General features: G+C 47.2%; 1 protein-coding gene across 1 annotated transcript in view; it reads left to right on the top strand.

Moving 5' to 3' along the window:
• ARHGEF38 (Rho guanine nucleotide exchange factor 38) overlaps window positions 1-18,413 on the top strand; it is a 332,434-nt gene that overhangs the window by 129,104 nt on the left and 184,917 nt on the right. Inside the window, exons 2-3 of the mRNA XM_085641412.1 lie at window positions 12,055-12,242; window positions 13,447-13,570. Of these exons, the coding sequence (XP_085497538.1) occupies window positions 12,055-12,242; window positions 13,447-13,570 (312 nt within the window). The remainder of the gene's footprint in view (window positions 1-12,054; window positions 12,243-13,446; window positions 13,571-18,413) is intronic.

Here is an 18,413-nt window from a genome sequence, read left to right as displayed (position 1 = left end):
TCGTTTGTCAATAAAGTTCTGAAAAAAATGAAACCTGAACGAATGTTGTTGATGGATGTATATAAATTATGTGACCGCCAGAGTATACCTGGCTTCATAAAATAGTGTGAGTGAGCGTAGTTTATACGCTGAATGTCAGCAACAGTATATCAATTTAAACATAATCAAATAATACATATGAATCATATGGTCAAACATAACGTCAACAAATATAAAACATGATCATAATCAAAATATTACGTTTTATGGTCTATGTCTAAGGGAGTTCAGGAAAAAAGGACCAGTGTGTGGGGAAATATATGTGCGTGTAATGTCAGGTAGGAAATAAACGTGGGTTGAATGCATTATAGGTTAAAGTGCTTTCATATTGAGTCGGGGTCCCAGGGTGGAGTACAAGTATCAAATATGAATATTCTTTTAAAGAAAGCAAGCCATCTCAAATTTGTCGTTGAGTCCGTGCGGAGTAAGGGTTTTAAGCTTCTTAATCCAGAATGCCTCTCTTTGTAAAAGATACTTTGAATTGTCGCGATCTGTGTGTTTTGGTACTTCTTCGATGATCTGAAATTTCAGTTGGGCAATTTGGTGCCGTGATTCCTCCCAGTGTGTCGCTAAGCTAGACGTCGTGCTTTTGGTGCGTATTTTGCTTTTATGTTCCGTCAATCTGATTTTCATTTTCCTCTCTGTTTTACCGACGTATAGTAGCCCACAAGGGCATTTTATTGTGTAAATAACATTTTCTGAGTTACATGTTGTGTTGCTGTGAATTTTAATTTTTTGACCCGTGGATGGATGCAATAAAGTATCACCTGTTATTACATTGTTGCAATGTGTACAGTTCCAGCATTTCTGTGTGCCTTTACTTGGTTCAAGAGACCTTATTGGTTTTTGTTTTTTGGATAATAATTCTTTCAAGTTTTGGGCTCTTGTGAAGGCGAATAGTGGTTTCTCTTTGAAGAGATCTTTGAAGTCCGTTTCCAATTGGAGTAAGTTCCAGTGCTTGTTGATAGTTTGTTTAATCTTCCTGGATGCTGTGGAGTATTTAGAGACAAAAACTGTACGTGTGCTCGTGTCTTTTGGAACTTTCTTCAGCAACTCTTCACGTGGTCGAGTCTTGACTTTGTTTAGTTGTTCTAAAACAAGTTTCTCAGGATATCCTCTGTCTGTATAGTTCGTTATTTGTTGATGCCATGTGGATTCACATGCCATATCTGTAGAAGAAATTCTTCTCGTTCGCAAAAATTGGGACACTGGTAGATTCCGGATCAACGAAGGAGGATGGAAACTGCTAAAAAGCAGAGCATTATTTCTGTCTGTTGGTTTTTTGTACACACTCGTTTGTATTTCGCCTTGTCCAATGTCAATCCATACGTCTAAAAAAGCAATAGATTTGCGGCTTATTGTATGAGTGAATTGAATTCGAGGATCGATCAGGTTAAGTGTCCGTATGTTATTGATAAGTTCTGGTTCTGACTGATTCCAAATGAGGAAGATGTCGTCTATGAAGCGTTTGAAGAATATAAGACCTTCTTTCCATGTGGGGTCCCGGAGGATATAGTCCTGTTCGAATTTTGCCATATACGTATTAGCGTATGCTGGTGCTCCTGGAAATCCCATAGATGTTCCATTTAGTTGTATGTAGAACTTTTCTTCCCAACAAAAGTAGCTGTTTTGTAAGCAAAACTCCAGTAGTTGTATAATGAAATGTTTAGGTATTTGTGTATTTTCTTGTTGCAATAAAGCCCATTCAACTGCTTCAATTCCGTTAGCATGTGGTATCGAAGTATATAATGCTACTACATCAATAGTGCATAAAATCCAATTTTCTGTATTTAGGTGATTAAACATTTGTAAGTTTCTCAGGAAGTCCGTAGTATCTTCAATGTAAGTCTCCCAATTTTGAACAAATGACTGTAAGAATGTATCGATAAACCTGCCTGGTTTTTCAAATATTGAGTCGCATCCGGAGACGATAGGTCTAAATGGAGGATCCATCAAATTTTTGTGGATCTTTGGTAGTAGGTAAATTTTGGGTCTCCTTGGGAAGTCAGTCCAAAGGTATTTTTTGGTTGGTAAGTCAATCCAAATAAGTTCTTCCGCTTTATCCAACATGAGATTGAGATTGTTGGAAATTTCCTTTGTAGGGTCTTTATCAAGTTTTCCATAAGTGTCTTCGTTTGTGATGTGTTCGAGAACTTTCCTTTGGTAATGCTCGGAGTTCATGATTACTAATCCTCCCCCTTTATCTGCTTTTGATATTGTAATTGTTGGGTTTCTGGCGAGTCTGATTAAAACACTTTTTTCCGCTCTACTCAGATTGTTTGTTTTACTAGAATATTTTATCTTTTTTAGGTCTTGTTGTACCAATAGTTCAAATGTGTCCAGAGTTTTGTGGGACACTGGAGCAACAAAAGTGCTCTTTGGTTTGAAAATTGGGAGTGATACATCTGTAGTAGAGTTATCCGATGTGTCTTGGGGGCAAATGTTGGTGAAAAACCAATAAGGTCTCTTGAACCAAGTAAAGGCACACAGAAATGCTGGAACTGTACACATTGCAACAATGTAATAACAGGTGATACTTTATTGCATCCATCCACGGGTCAAAAAATTAAAATTCACAGCAACACAACATGTAACTCAGAAAATGTTATTTACACAATAAAATGCCCTTGTGGGCTACTATACGTCGGTAAAACAGAGAGGAAAATGAAAATCAGATTGACGGAACATAAAAGCTAAAATACGCACCAAAAGCACGACGTCTAGCTTAGCGACACACTGGGAGGAATCACGGCACCAAATTGCCCAACTGAAATTTCAGATCATCGAAGAAGTACCAAAACACACAGATCGCGACAATTCAAAGTATCTTTTACAAAGAGAGGCATTCTGGATTAAGAAGCTTAAAACCCTTACTTCGCACGGACTCAACGACAAATTTGAGATGGCTTGCTTTCTTTAAAAGAATATTCATATTTGATACTTGTACTCCACCCTGGGACCCCGACTCAATATGAAAGCACTTTAACCTATAATGCATTCAACCCACGTTTATTTCCTACCTGACATTACACGCACATATATTTCCCCACACACTGGTCCTTTTTTCCTGAACTCCCTTAGACATAGACCATAAAACGTAATATTTGATTATGATCATGTTTTATATTTGTTGACGTTATGTTTGACCATATGATTCATATGTATTATTTGATTATGTTTAAATTGATATACTGTTGCTGACATTCAGCGTATAAACTACGCTCACTCACACTATTTTATGAAGCCAGGTATACTCTGGCGGTCACATAATTTATATACATCCATCAACAACATTCGTTCAGGTTTCATTTTTTTCAGAACTTTATTGACAAACGACCCGGGCACACTAAGCATGCTTCATCGCGTCTTCATTCTACTCTGAAAATTATTCGAACCATTTTCGATGGTTCTAATAACATTCTATTTTTCAACCAGATGATCTATACACTGCACTTAAGGTGAATAGATTTCGTAGATTTGTATTGAGCACAGAGGTAACGCTCGAATCTTTCTTCGCGATCATGGTGCTTCGTAGTCTTTTTTTAGTTTCTATGTCCACGCTTTACAGCGCGACTATTTACTCACCTGATACTGATGAACTACCAACTTCGACCGAGACATACTTCATCACGAACGTTTCTTCGAATCGGTAAGGACGTTATACTTTACGACCCCATTTCTATGGGCTTGCACTTAAAAATTTGACTGGAATGTAAGGTTTGTCCTTTATTTTCAGATCAGTAACATACTGCTCCAGTAACGGTTTTCACCGCCACCTGAACTGTTGTTATTAAGGTGAGCTCGGCTTTAAGCATTGAGTGTATCCAGACATAATGCTTCACACAACGTAGTTAATATAGAGTTTTTATTTCTGCAGATTCTTCCTCGTTAGCAACATGAGAATCGTGTAAAATGACATAACTGTCCAGGTACGAAATCGGGGCTCCTTGCATTATTTATCATTATTAATTCACAGAGAGATTAGTTGTTCTTATACTTTCATTGTCTTGAACTCTCTCCACAGAATACAAACATGTAACTCATGTGAACTACTGAAAGGTATCGTAGACCTCATTATTAAATTAAAAAACACGACATTCTGTTCACGCACCGTGCAGATTCTGACATACACTCTCCTTTCTTCTCCAACAGTTTACCCCTGAAGAAGGGACCACAAATGTCCCGAAATGCATTGGGTGTTTGAAAAATTATTTCATTAGTAACTTGTGTTTATTACTGTATAAATGTATACACATTGAATGATCATGTATATTGTGGAAGCTCACATGATAAAATTGCATATGATCATTGTTTATTTTGAAGTGAAATGAATTAAATGTTGAAACAATTTTATAGCTGTGCATATTGCAGTCCTGGTAAATTTTATACTAGGCCACCCCCTTTCCTTCATACTACGTGCCACGCAAGCATAAGGCAATATTGCACGCCTACCGTCATAATCTCAGTTTATCTCCTAAAAAACGAGTGCGCCCACCACCCATTTTCAACCACTGATTAATCTGACATAATACCACAGCTTCCAGAATGCACTGGTTTGGTAAATGAATGCACAGGACTTAATCAAGTGCTTCTATGAATTTGTGACTCCAGTAATCCTGTCTATGCGAAGGTTAACACTGCTGAAGACTTAAAGAAGTCTGTGCCAATTCCAAATTAAAAAGGAGTAGTTAATTATTAATGCTCTTGGTAATTAATTGACTCTCTCAATGCAGATTGTTTAATCCCAGATAATCTTCAAAGCTGCTGTGTAGCACTGCTGGTGATATCATGCGTGGGTATTTCTAGTGTATCACCTGAAGCTCGCAGATGTTGCACAGAGCTCGGTGAGGGTGACCAGGCTGGAATACGACCTTCCAAAGCCTCAAACCTTCGAGCTGACTTTCCTTATGTCTTCACTGGCCTTTTGGCATTCTGTTGTAACTTCTTTGTAAAATCTATTTCCATCAATCGACTCTCTAGGATGTTAACTGCGTTTTATCTTTGTTCCTAACATATTTACTGAACCCTCTGGAGGTCATGTAACCAATAATCCACTGTAAAGTCTCGTCCATGGCTCTAGCTGCTACACTAATACATTCATTATGAATTCTTTATGTATGTATTGGATCGTATGGGAAGCTGGACACGGTGGTCATAGCAGGATTTACCACCGCGAGCAGGTTGAGTTCTCAATCTGGAATACACAGTGAACCTTACTGCATGACAAAAGAACAACAGGCACTGAAAGTGTACTTCCCCCACTTTCAAAGTCCATCTTCCGTTCCAAATATGATTTTTTTAAATTTATCCAAACACCTCTTTCCTTTCGCTTAGACAAGTCCCCATCATGCCTTGTACATGGCAAATGCACACACTAAAATACTGGTAAGCACTCAATGCTAAAAGCTGAAAGTTGAATGATCCCGGTGAGCCCGCTCATCATCCAGTTAGGTAAATCTGTTATAGCGCTTTGAGGTGCAGTTGATGAAGCCGTAAAGAAGCACCTGGTTAGATTCCCGCGCCGGATCCTTGCTGCGGCGTGGTGCTGCCTCGTTCACACCAGCTTGTGCGGATCTCTCGCCCCCCCCCCACTGGTGCCTGGCTGCCTGCCCACTGGGGGCGATTGACAGTCCGACGGATCGGCGGATCGGAGGAGGTGCGGGGCCCGGAGGGTCTGCTGCCTGGTGCGCTGATTGCTGGCCCTCCTGCGCCGGAGCCTGTGTTGTGGAGCCCACGCTGGGGAGAGACGGGACTGAGAAGGGAGCCATTGACCGGAGGGCGCTAGACGGCGGTGCATGCTGTCTCCCCCCTGACTGGCGAGTCACGGTTGCGGGTCCTGCGTGTGGGGCTCGCCTTGGATCCTTTTTGCCCCCACCTACCTGGCTCTTCCCTGCTGGCGATCCGCGCAGGGGTCACCCTGGTTGCTCAAGGAGTGTTGCTACCAGCTGTGGAGGTGAGGGGTACGCTTGGGGGATCGCGATCCGTCCCGGGGGCGGCGGCTGGTCCCCAGCGGGGTCCCACGTAGCAGGTGGAGGGGGTTGAACAGGGTGCTTGTGGTTGATCCTGTGATCCGCTGTACGATCTGGAGGCTTCCCCCCTCCCCTGAGCTGCCGCTCCCCCCCTTTTGCTGCTTGCCCTCGAGGCTCACCCGAGCGCGCCCCCCGATCCTGCTGTGGGAGGCTTGGCAGTGCCGCCATGGGGAAGCCGGACAGCCGTCAGCCTCGCCTTACTTTCGAGACCAAGAAGCAGACCAGGTCGCAACCGGAGGCCGCTGCGGCGGGGTCGACGTCGGTGGAGGCCCCGCCGGGGGAGGATGTCAAGTCCATACTGCTGGACATGCGGCAAAGTCTAGCGACCATAGTTGACAAAATGGATTCCATGCAATCCCGCATGGACTCGATTGTGCATAAGGTTGACAGCCATGGCGAACGCCTCACAGAGACGGAGAGGCGTATCTCAGACACCGAAGATCGAACAACGGAACTGTCTGCCACTGTGGCGCGCATGGACAAAGTCCTCCATGTAATAGCAGCTAAAAATGAAGACTTGGAAGCGTGCAGTCGGAGGAACAATATCCGTTTAATTGGCATTCCGGAATCGACCCACACGGGCAAGATGGAGGACTATGTGGAGGGTCTCCTGCGAGAGGTGGTGGGCACGGACTCCCTATCTCCCCAGTTCATCGTCGAAAGGGCACACAGATCTCTGGCCCTGAAACCGCCGCAGGGGGCTCCCCCTCGCCCTATTATCGCACGCTTGCTGAACTTCCGTGACCGAGATGTCGCGCTTCGGACGGCGAGGGAGAAGAAGACCCTATCCTATGGCGGCACAACCTTCACTATTTTCCCGGACTTCACCCCGGTGGTTCAGGAGGAGCGGAAGAAATTTGTCCAGGTCAAGCACAAACTGCGTGCTGCACAAATTGACTATGCGCTTCTTTACCCGGCCCGCCTGCGCATCACTCATCAAGGGAAACAAATCTTTTGTACTAAACCCCAACAGGCGGAGGAGTTCTTGAAGCGACTCAAGAAACGTGACCAGGACTGCCCCTCCTCGCCGGCATCAGGATGATGGTGCTGGATTGTTGACCTGTCGACTCTGAGACTGTTGCTTGTCAGCTGGTAAGGTGTTGCGCGTGTCTGCCATTGTGGGACTTGATATAGGGTCCCATGGACCTAGCTGTGTTCACTGTGAGGGGATGTTAGCGGAGTTCAGCAATTTTTTTTTGGCTTGCTCTAGACTCTCAGGACTTCATCGTCTTGCTGGGCGCCCTTTTGTCCATGGAGAGGGTCCGGCCCCCGGGCAGGGCGCATTCTTCTGGATCGAGGGGTTACTGTGTATTCACCTAGACTGTCCTCCCAAGGGTATTACCCACTTGACGTTAAGTTTACATGTTGCTCCAATATGGCATTTGCTATAGACTGAGTTTGCTTCGGGGTGGGGGGGAGGGGGACTGTCCAGATAGCATGTTTGGGATGCTGCTGTGGGTGGGGGGAGGGGGGGGGGAGTTGGGGATTTGGTATGTATGCTAGTTTTGAATGGGAGGTGGCGCTGTTGGCATGGTCTTCTTCACATGGTTCGGGGGGCGGCGGTTGCATTGTATTGCTGTGTTTGAGTCTTCTTGTTTTCCATGAGTGATCCGCAGACACGTAGGGACTCTACTGGGCAGCTTAACTTTTTGTCCTGGAATGTGAGGGGCTTGGGAGACCACAGAAAACGTAGACACGTCCTGGCATACCTGGATAGGCATCACATAGGGGTAGCCTTTCTTCAGGAGACGCACCTAGACCCCTCCAGGCCGGTGTTGTTTGCGTCGCGTTGGGCTGTGCACCGTACCTTCTCCTCTTACTCCACCTATTCGCGTGGGGTGGCCATCCTCATTAGGAAACATACCCCTTTTGTGCAAATGGGCGAGCGGATGGATCGGGAGGGCAGGTATTGTGTTGTCTGGGGGCGCATGGGCGTGGATACACTCACTTTGGTGTGCTATTATGGTCCCAACATCGATGATCCGTCTTGCCTTCAAACACTATTGGGAGAGATTTTGCGTATCGGTTCCACTTATCTAGTGTGGGGAGGTGACTTTAACATAGCTGTTGACCCCGAGAGGGATAGGGCGAATCCGAGCCCACACCACTACTCCCGCTCGCAGGCATATGTGCATGACCTCCTTACTGAGCGTCATTTACTGGACACGTGGCGTTCTAGGCACCCGGCGACAAGGGAGGGCACGCACTGGACTGCCGCGCACTCCACGTGGGCGAGACTGGACTATATCCTAGTTTCCCCGGGGCTTGCTCCCACGATAGGCTGTGTAAAACACCTTGCTCGCACATACTCCGATCATGCCCCGGTCCTGCTGAGCGTTGAATTGACTGACCTCGCTGGCTCTCCGATGTCGTGGAGACTGCAGCCAACTGCCCTGCTGGACGACGTCTTCAGGTCCGAAATTGCACAGGAAATTGAGAGCTTCTTCCAGCGCAACGGTGGCACGGTGGATAGTGTTGCCGTGGTGTGGGAGGCTTTTAAAGTCACAATTAGAGGACTGTGCATCTCGAAAGGGGTGGGGGTCCTCAAGGTTCTGCGTAGCACCCTTCGTAAACTCGAAACTGACCTGAAAGACTTGGAGACTGCCCCCATGTTTCATACTGATGCTGGGGCGCAGGCCCGCTTCCGGGAACTACTGACCGACTATAAAGAAACTGCGGACAGAGAGGTTCGGTTCAGGGGGAAATACTTTCAGGCTCGTAGGTACGGGGAGGGGGAGCGCCCGGGTAAATACCTAGCTTGGGCAATCCGGCCGCCCCGTTTTAACAACCAAATCCTCGAGATCCAGGGTAGTTCGGGGGAGCTCCATAGGGACACCCGGTCTATCATGCAAGCATTCGTTGCTCATTATACTGATCTATACTCCTCCGCTCACACTAAACCGCCGGAGTTGGCTCCCTATTTGGGGGAGATCACATTGGGATGGCTCTCTGATGCACAGAGGAAGTTCCTCATGGCACCGCTTGGGATTGATGAAATTCGTGAGGCCATCATGCAAATGGCCTCGGGGAAAGCCCCGGGACTCGACGGGCTCCCGATCGAGTTTTATAAATCGTACATAGATATCCTTGCCCCGATCTTGAAAGTGGTGTTTGAGGAGGCCCACACGCTGGGAAAGCTCCCCCCTACCATGAGAGAGGCCTTGATTACCTCCCTCTTGAAGCCGGGCAAACCGGCGACCTCCCCTGACTCCTACCGGCCTCTGTCCCTCCTTAACTGTGACGCAAAGATCCTCTCTAAAACTCTGGCTAACCGGCTGACGCTCCTTATGGAGGGGCTAGTACTCCCGGATCAGTCGGGCTTCATACCGGGCAGGGCAACGTCGCACAACCTGCGCACGCTGTTTGCCACTTTGCAGAATGTGGCCCCCAGCCTCCAGATGGTGGCCGTCTTTTTGGACGCGACGAAGGCGTTCGACTCCCTGGAGTGGGATTACCTGGTAGCGGTGCTGACTAGTATGGGTTTTCCCCTGGTTTTCCTGGGCTGGATAGCTATCCTTTACAGTGGCCCCTGTGCCAGGGTCTTGATCAATGGTAGGACATCGGAGCCCTTTGGAATCGCCCGTGGGACCAGGCAGGGGTGCCCCTTATCCCCTCTCTTGTTCGCGCTGGCGCTGGAGCCCCTCGCCTCGCGGTTGCGACAGCGTCATCAACACCGGGCGCTGATCTGCGAGCAGAGGCAGCTTCTGCTGTCGCTCTACGCAGATGACATTACTTTGTATGTGCGGGACCCCCAAAATAACCTGAACCCGCTACTCCGGGAATTCATAACGTACGGTGAGATGTCGGGCGTACGAATCAATTGGTCAAAGTCTCAGATCCTCCATCTGACGGATGGATGTCGGAAGTTCTCACTTGACTATCCCATAGAATGGTGTGAGTCTGACGTAAAATATCTCGGCATTAAGATTTCTCGTGACAGGGAGGAACTGATGCGTTCTAATTACGGTACGGCGTTGACACAGGTCTCCTCCTGTGTGAACCGCTGGATTGCGCTCCCCCTCTCGATGGCAGGACGTGCTGCCTTGATTAAGATGGTAGTGCTCCCTCGACTTTTATATTTGTTTATGAACATTCCCTTCCCCCCGGGCTGGCATTTTTTCAATCGCCTACGCTCGGAATTGATTCGGCTTGTTTGGGGTGGGAAGAGACCTAGGCTGAAGTGGGCTGTGATGACCTCTCCCTACTCACGGGGGGGTTTGGACATCCCGGACCTGGAGTTATATTATTATTGCGCTCAAGCGCACTATGCATTTTACTGGTTCCACCCCGTTGCATTTATGCCCCAACTCGCTGCGGAGGACTGGCTGGCGGCTCCTCTGCCTCTGCGCGGCCTGCTGCATAGTACTCTCCCTCATAATATCTGGGATTATAACGCCTTGCAGGGAACGGTGCGGGCGTGGCTGGAGATATCTAAGCGAGTGGCGAGCTCGTTCTTGTACTCGCCCCTTCTCCCCATTGCCTACCACCCGCAGCTGCCCCTTCTACAAGAAAGATTGTTTCAAGACTTGATTCGCAAATTGGGGATTCAGAGGTGGGGGGATCTGTTCTCTGCTGGGCGCTTCCACGACCGGGAACACTTCTTCGACGGGTACGCGCCTACCCCTCTGGAGCTTTTCACCTACATGAGACTGAGGCATGGAATGCGGTCCATATTGCAGACATTTCCGGCGGAGCCCGAAATCACTGGCCCATTGCATAGAGTCCTACAGGCGTCCTCGCCCTCCCACTTGGTCTCCATACTATACCACACAGTTCGCTCTGACACTGCACTTGACACCTCACGGGCCCGTGGGGAGTGGGAGCGGGAGTTGGGGCTGGAGCTGGGGGATGACAGGTGGTCGTACTGTTGCATACAGACAGAGCAGATTTCTGCGAGCAGTAGACACCGTGTCATTCACTTTAAGTTCCTGAACCGCCTGTACTGCACACCGGTCACCAAGTACAAATTTAAGCTGCAGAACTCGGATAACTGCGAGAGGTGTCATGCCCCACATGCAGACTTCCTGCACTTATCCTGGGATTGCCCTGCAATTCAGACCTACTGGACCCAAGTGTATTCTGCCGTTTCGCAGATGGTGGACCTGCTCCTTGAGCCCGAACCGGTGCAGGCGCTATTGGGTTATACCAAACATATTCCGCGAGCGAGCCGCAGGTTTGTCACAACGGCGCTGCTGTTGGCGAAACGGCGTATAGCATGCCGGTGGGGTAGGGGGAGGGCCCCGAAATTTAAGGAATGGCTTAAAGACCTTGTCTACTGCCAAGAGCAGATACTGACATACTCCGACCTGCTCCCTGCTCGATCCCGTCCCGCTGATGTTTGGGGACCATTACAATGTTACCTACTGCAATACCCGGGAGCCCTGACGGAGGATGCTCCCCCTCTGGCCCATGACGACACTACTTCTGATGCTCTTGACGCACATCCTGTGCAAGGTGACGGTTGAGCTGTTGCAGACCTGTGGGGGTGAGGGTTGTGTTCATGTGTCCCCTGGCTTCCCCCTCTCCCTGAGCAGCTACTCTGATCTTTCTTCCATGATTCCCATGCCATGTTGATTGGTTTGCATGCCTGTTACACGTGCTATATGGGTGGCGGTCACGCCTTGGGGGAGGTATAATGCATGGGGGAGCTCCACCCGCGGGCCCCCCACGTCTGCATCGATCGTTTAACTTGTGTATGGCTCTGCTGCCAGCTGTTCATGCCCCCTGTCCCTGCGCCAAGACTCATGCTACTTTATGTTTTGCTGTTCACGTTCCCCCCGGAAATGCACTGGATGTACTGCTGTGATGATTTAGACCTTGAAATGCCACTGAAGTTCGCCTATGGCTATTGTGTGACTGTAATGTTTTGGTAAAAAATTCAATAAACAAAGTTTAAAATTTTTTTTAAAAAAGCACCTGGTTAGATTGTGTGAAACCGCCATGCAAACTCTTAAGAGCTCATCATCTTTACTTTTCTTGTTTACAGAAAAGATGGCACCACAGACTGGGTCCTCGGCGCCCACAACGCCTACACACGAACCGGAAGAAGTTCTGCAGAGAATGATGGCTAAGAGGTCAAAGATCATCGGGGAATTGGTGCAGACAGAAAAAGACTATCTGACGGATCTGGAGTATTGCATTAAGGAAGTGGTTCAGCCCCTAAGAAGCAAGCAGGTGAGAGACCGAGGCTTTAATACGAAAGCTTCTGTTTGCACCTTCCCCAGGCTTCTTAACTACTTCCTGTTTACATCACTTTTCTAGACATGGGTTATATATGATTGACTTTCTTTTGCCAGGGTTTAGGCCAGAGGTGCATGACGTTAGTGCCATTTAGATTACTCCATGTACATTTATTTGGTGTGGATATCCTGGATATGTGACATGGATCCGGCCCTTCTGGACCTACATTGGACACATCTAGTTAAGGCTCCTATGTCTATACAAGTGGTTTAAAAATGATACATTGATAGTTAAGGAGACACTTGTCCTTATATTTGGTTCTAGAGCAAACTCAATTAAGCATTGTTCATGTCTTGCTTGACCAAAAGGTGGCAAGACAAAAGAAAGGGATGAGTGAGCAAAGTCAACAAGAACCATCACAGAGCTACACACAGAAAAACTCGCAGGCACAGAGAAAAGGTTAGTAAGGACTACTTTCGGAACACAACATTGGGTGCTAAATGATTATTAGTCTTTTTTTTGTTTTTGTTTTTTTTTGTTTTTTAAAAGAAAGATACTGAAGATGGTCTGCACTTGGGTTCCAAAAGTGGAAACCCAACAGATCCTCATACCCTGGTTCCCTCTGTTGCCACCGTGCACTTCTTGATCAGCCCTCTCAAGGGCACGTCCTCGCCTGCATAAGTAATCGTGAGTCTGTTAAAGTCGAAGAAGCCAATTCTTTTCCTGTTCCATCAAATGGATGTCCCCTGGTCCTAAAGGCACCCTTTACATGCAGGCTGCTGTTGAAATTGCGTAGAGTTGGAAAATCAAAATGTTCTGAGGATCTGAGTAATAGTAATAACTGGTACACTTTATGTAGCGCATTCTACAATTTGGCTGCCTGATAAGCGCAGAAAACAGGCACTCTTTTATCAAAAAGGTGAAAGGCCGAGTGGACCGGCAGGGATTTAAACCCAAGAACTTCAGGTTACACACTGCCATTGATGCATTAGTCCATGGAGGTACCTTACCGGTAGAGGGTCAGAGCCATGACAAAAAGGTGCCTTTTTCTGTCCAGGGATCTCACCCCAGTTTTGGGTCCAGCAAATGCTGCTTGTGTATAACGTGGACTACCGAACTGTAGTATGTGTCCTGCAGGTAGGGGCAAGAGCCTGCTGGTGCTGTTTATTTTGATTAACTCCATATTTTCTTCCCTCAGGCCGAGGGACTTGACGTGGATGTTCTGTTCAGCAACATTGAGTCCGTGCAGCAAATCTCAGCTAAGTTACTTTCGCTGCTTGAAGAGGCCACTGCAGACGTGGAGCCAGAGATGCAAGTCATTGGTAAGAAACAATAGTGTTCTTGAGTTTCTTTCTAAAATGCCATATGAAATATTAGCAGTTAAGCTATGGTTGCCATCCCAAAAAAATCTATAGAGAGCTCGTGGGCCTGAGACTCAGTCATTCGGAGGCAAATTAAAAATAAATATTATTGGTTTAAATGTTAGCTCAAAAACTTGGCCCAAACAATGGTTTGTAGGATTCCACCTTAATGCTCTTCTTTGCATTCTTGATCAGAGAAGAAAAGGGGGGCAATGGTGAGGCGAAGCTGGTGGGATAATTGGTAGGAACAGACGCTGCAAGGTGCGTTTGGTCTGTCCTCCTGCTGCAGCCTTAGGTCTACCTCTTTAGGGTTGTCCTGGCTGAGGGGACACTGCCTTGTCCAAGGGCTTTCCTTGCTTGAGAGAACATTAGGGCCTGATGCAGTGGCGGCTCCTCCGCTATGGCAGAGGAGCGCCACCCCACTGCTTTTGAGCAGTGTAAAATAAAGGAAATATAAAATGAAAATAACTCTAAGTTATTATCATTTTATGTTTCCTTTGTGGACGGGCAGGGTTGCTCTGCTCTCAGAGCAGGGGAGAAAGTGGTTTACACACTCCTAAGTGCACAATAACTGTTTGGTCAACCCTCTCGGGCCGCCCAAAACAGTCATGCGCACCTTCCCCGTTCTCCATGCAGACTGCATTACAGCCTGTGTGGAGAACATGTCCAGGCCCACATTCCCTGGTTGAGAGTTGAACCAGGATGTTCAAAACTAATCCCAGCGCTGCATTGCAGCGCTGTGATAGGTCAGGGGAGCCCGGCTGTTATTCCTGGCTTCATGTTCCTCAAGTCGAGCAGGAGCAATGAGCAGAGACACGGGACCCGGCGTGTCAAGGTAAATATATATCTCTATCTCTCCTACTGGTGGTCGCCACTAGGTAGTTATAGTTAGGACCTAGTTTCCATAGGAAAAGCGTGTCTTGTTTTCTCAATATCTTTGGCGCCGGTTGACGAATCTTTGCGAAATTTTAAAAACTAGTGGCCTGCTCCGGTCAGCTCCTGTCTTGAAAGTTTCGGGGTGATTCGACAAGTGGGGGCTGAGAAAAAAGGGGGGTCCCAAAACTTGTTTTCCCCATGTAATTTTCCATTGGAAACTTTAAACACAAATACAGCCCGAACTGCTGAACGGAATTACACCAAATTTGGCAAAAAGGTAGGTCTTGTTTCAGAAAGAGCCCTTTTTGTTAAATGTTGTAAATCCGTTCAGTAGTTTTCTGAAAAATTTGAAAGAGAAAAAGTTTCGATATCTAGGGACTCGGTGGATTCACGAACACTCCCAAGCATGAGCTTCATTCTCATTGGCTGTCAGCACTCCAAACTGGAAACTGTTGGCAGCCATTTTGTGACTCTATAGAACTGAGTCACAGGAAAACAGTAAAATAAAAGTTTAAAAACAAGAAAAGGGGGCAGGGTAGAAACACTCTGACCCCTTAGGCCTGTTCAGGGGGTCCCACAAGGACCCCCAAGGCCACAATTTTGGCAGAATGAGCGATGGGGTCGCAAATCCCGATGAAAGTTTTTTTAAAAATGAAGCCCACGCTTGATTTAAATGAGGCCCCGGGTGGGCCAGGTCCCGGGGGTATTGTCCTATTCATAATTGTTGGGGCCCGCTGGGCCCCCGCAGCCCTGGGGACCACCACCTACCCGGGGCTTTTTTTTCAATAATAATTAAAACTGTGTGGGCGGGCTCGAGCCCACCCACACGCCCTAAGGATCACCACCTCCCGGGGCATTAATAATGTAAATTAGGGGGTCCGTTACGGATCCCCAAGTCCTGGGGACCACCACCTCCCCGGGGCTAGGTAAATAAAGGGAGGGGGGCCGCTTGGTCCCCCTCCTGGAGCCCTTGATGGCCCTGGGGACCGCCACCCCCCAGGGCCAGCTCCTGCAGTGTCCTGGGGTGCCTACCCCCGGGACACTGCTGTTTGCTATGACCGGGCGAGAGAATGGCTCCAGCCCTGCCATAGCAAACTTGCTTTGGATTTTGGAAGCGAGAGCAGGGAAACCTGCTCTCTCTTCCAAAATCCTAAGCAGATTGCTTTTCCACACGGGGAGCTGCACGTGAGCAGCTCCCCATGTGGAAAAGCAATGCCTGCTTCCGCAGGAGGTGGGGTGGTGGCGGGACCGTGGGGGCTTTGGGGCTCCCCCCACGTTCCCTAACCATGAGGCCAGGTCCCGGGGGATGGGGTCCCCGGGGCCCAAAATGGCAGGGTAGGGGGTGGCAGTCCCCCCTCCTCTGTTTAAAAAAACCCATTAAAAATGTATATTTGGGCATGCCCCGGGGGATGGGGTTCCCGGGGCGAATGTAAATTAATGAAACTGGATGGCTTAAAAAAAAGAAAAAATTGGGGGAGTCGCGACCCTAGCACAGCGCTCAGTGCGGCCCCCTGGTGTGAACGTGGGGGGTGCGCGGCTTCCAGCATGGCCTCTGGTGTGAACGCGAAGGGTGCGCAGCGCTCAGCGCGGCCCCTAGTGTGAACGCGATGGGTGCGCGGCTCCCAGCGCGGCCTCCGGTGTGAACTGTTCAGTCTAATATCATATTCAAACTTTCTATAGTCATTTTTTCAACTTTAAAAATACGCCAAAGTCGCGCCTTTGGCATGATCACGGCGCGACCCCGGAAATACGTGCGGGGAGATGTCGCGCACATTAAGCAGCTAAACTGCGCATTTCATAACTTTCGTCGAAATTATATTGAAAATAATACTTTAAAAATACTTTTATTAATAAATTTAGACAAACACTTAAAGGAAAACTTTTATTTATAATTAAATTAAAGATATTTCATACTTTACAAATTACGACAAAGTCGCGACCCCAGCGTGACTTTTCAAAAAGGCTAATGGAATGCGTGCAGCCATGGTGTATGGTGCGTGAAGGGTGCGCGATGTCTTTATAATATTAAAAAAATATATGAATGTAGTTTTCCTAACTAAAAATTATTCACAATTTTTAAAAAATAAATGTGTATGTATGTGTGTGTGTATATATATATATTCAGTGAAAAAACCATAGGTTTCACACATGTTATAGTTAGCTGGAAATTTTACTGATAAAAAACCAATGAAATTCCCCCGTTATAGTTAGTGCAGGCAACTATAACTCACGCGACCGCAATTCTCTGCTGATGACATATGTGTCTTTATGAAAAAAAAATATTTGTAATATATGTATAGCTAAAATTTAATGGAAGAAGACATGGGCAAATAAGTGTCTAAATACAGTATTAGCATCAGCAGAAGATTGCGGTCGCGTGAGTTATAGTTGCCTGCACTAACTATAACGGGGGAATTTCATTGGTTTTTTATCAGTAAAATTTCCAGCTAACTATAACATGTGTGAAACCTATGTTTTTTTCACTGAATTTGCAAGGTTTTTTAAATGCTAATTCCTAACTATAACGTGTGTGAAACCTGTGGTTTTTTCAGTGAATTTGTACGGTTTTTTAAATGCTAAGTTACTTTACGCCATTCGTGGCGTGCGCGCCCACTTAACGCAGTTCGTTCCGTGCACGCACGGTGCGCTTCGCGCACCGTGCGTGCACAGTGAGCACGCGGTGCGCTTCGCGCACCGCGCGCCCACTTTACGCAGTTAGTGCCGTGCAAGCACGGTGGGCACACGGTGCGCTACGCGCACTGCGTGCCCACGTTACGCTAGATGGGCCATGTACGCACGATGCGCTTCGTTGTGAAAGGTAATATTTTAATTTTCCACATATGTAATATCCCATGCACAAAGCACATGGGGTGGGGAGAGTATGGATTTTTTTTTTTTTTTGTTAATTTTTACCGTACACGTACGGTAAGCGTAATCGGCGGTGTCTAAAGGTCCTATGGAAAAATGCATGGGAAAAACGCGTTTTGGGACCCCCCTTTTATCTCAGCCCCCGCTTGACGAATCCCCCCGAGACTTTCAGGGTAGGAGCGGAGCGTAGCGCCCCATTAGTTTTAAAAATTTCGCGAGGATTCGTCGACCGGCGCCAAAGTTATTCCAAATAGAATGTTGCGGTTTTCCTATGGAAACAGGGTCCTACCTATAACTACCTACTGGCGACCGCCAGTAGGTAATATAAATATATATATATATATATATATATATATATATATATATATAAATTCACTTAAAAAACCATAGGTTTCACACATGTTATAGTTAGCTGGACATTTCCCTCGTAAAAAAACAATGAAATTCCCCCGGTATAGTTAGTGCAGGCAACTATAACTCATGCGACCGCAATCCTCTGCTGATGACGTCAGATATTACATCACTGATCTCTCCCCCGCGATTAAAAAAAAAAATGTAAATGTTTTTTTCTGCCTTCGGGGTCCTTCAGGGACCCACTGACAAAGGCTAGGGGGTCAGGAACTCTCCACCCTGCACCCTTTTCATGTTCGCCAACTTCCTTTTTCACTCTCGCACTGAAAACAAACAAAATGGCGGCCGACACTTCCTGATTTCAACCGATTCGAGCGTTGATTAACACGTAACCACCAATCAGAATTATGCTCGCGCACGTATGGTGCTCGCACGGTGCGCGCACGGTGCGCGGCTATAGATATGTATGTGCTTTTAACTGCAATTTTCTCAGGAACTACTGAACAGATTGACTCCATATATTCAAAAGGCACATCCCTGAGCTGAGGACTACCTTTCTGCCAAATTTCAAGTAATTCTGTTCAGCCGTTCGGGCTGTACCTTGGACTAAAGGTCCCTATGGAAAATTGCATGGAGAAAACGCGATTTGGGACCCCCCTTTTTTCTCAGCCCCCGTTTGACGAATCCCTCCGAGACTTTCAGGGTAGGA

This window comes from Triturus cristatus, chromosome 2_2, assembly GCF_964204655.1.
Source record: "Triturus cristatus chromosome 2_2, aTriCri1.1, whole genome shotgun sequence".
In the NCBI taxonomy this organism is placed as follows: domain Eukaryota; kingdom Metazoa; phylum Chordata; class Amphibia; order Caudata; family Salamandridae; genus Triturus; species Triturus cristatus.
This window is presented reverse-complemented; position numbering and strand designations above follow the sequence as displayed.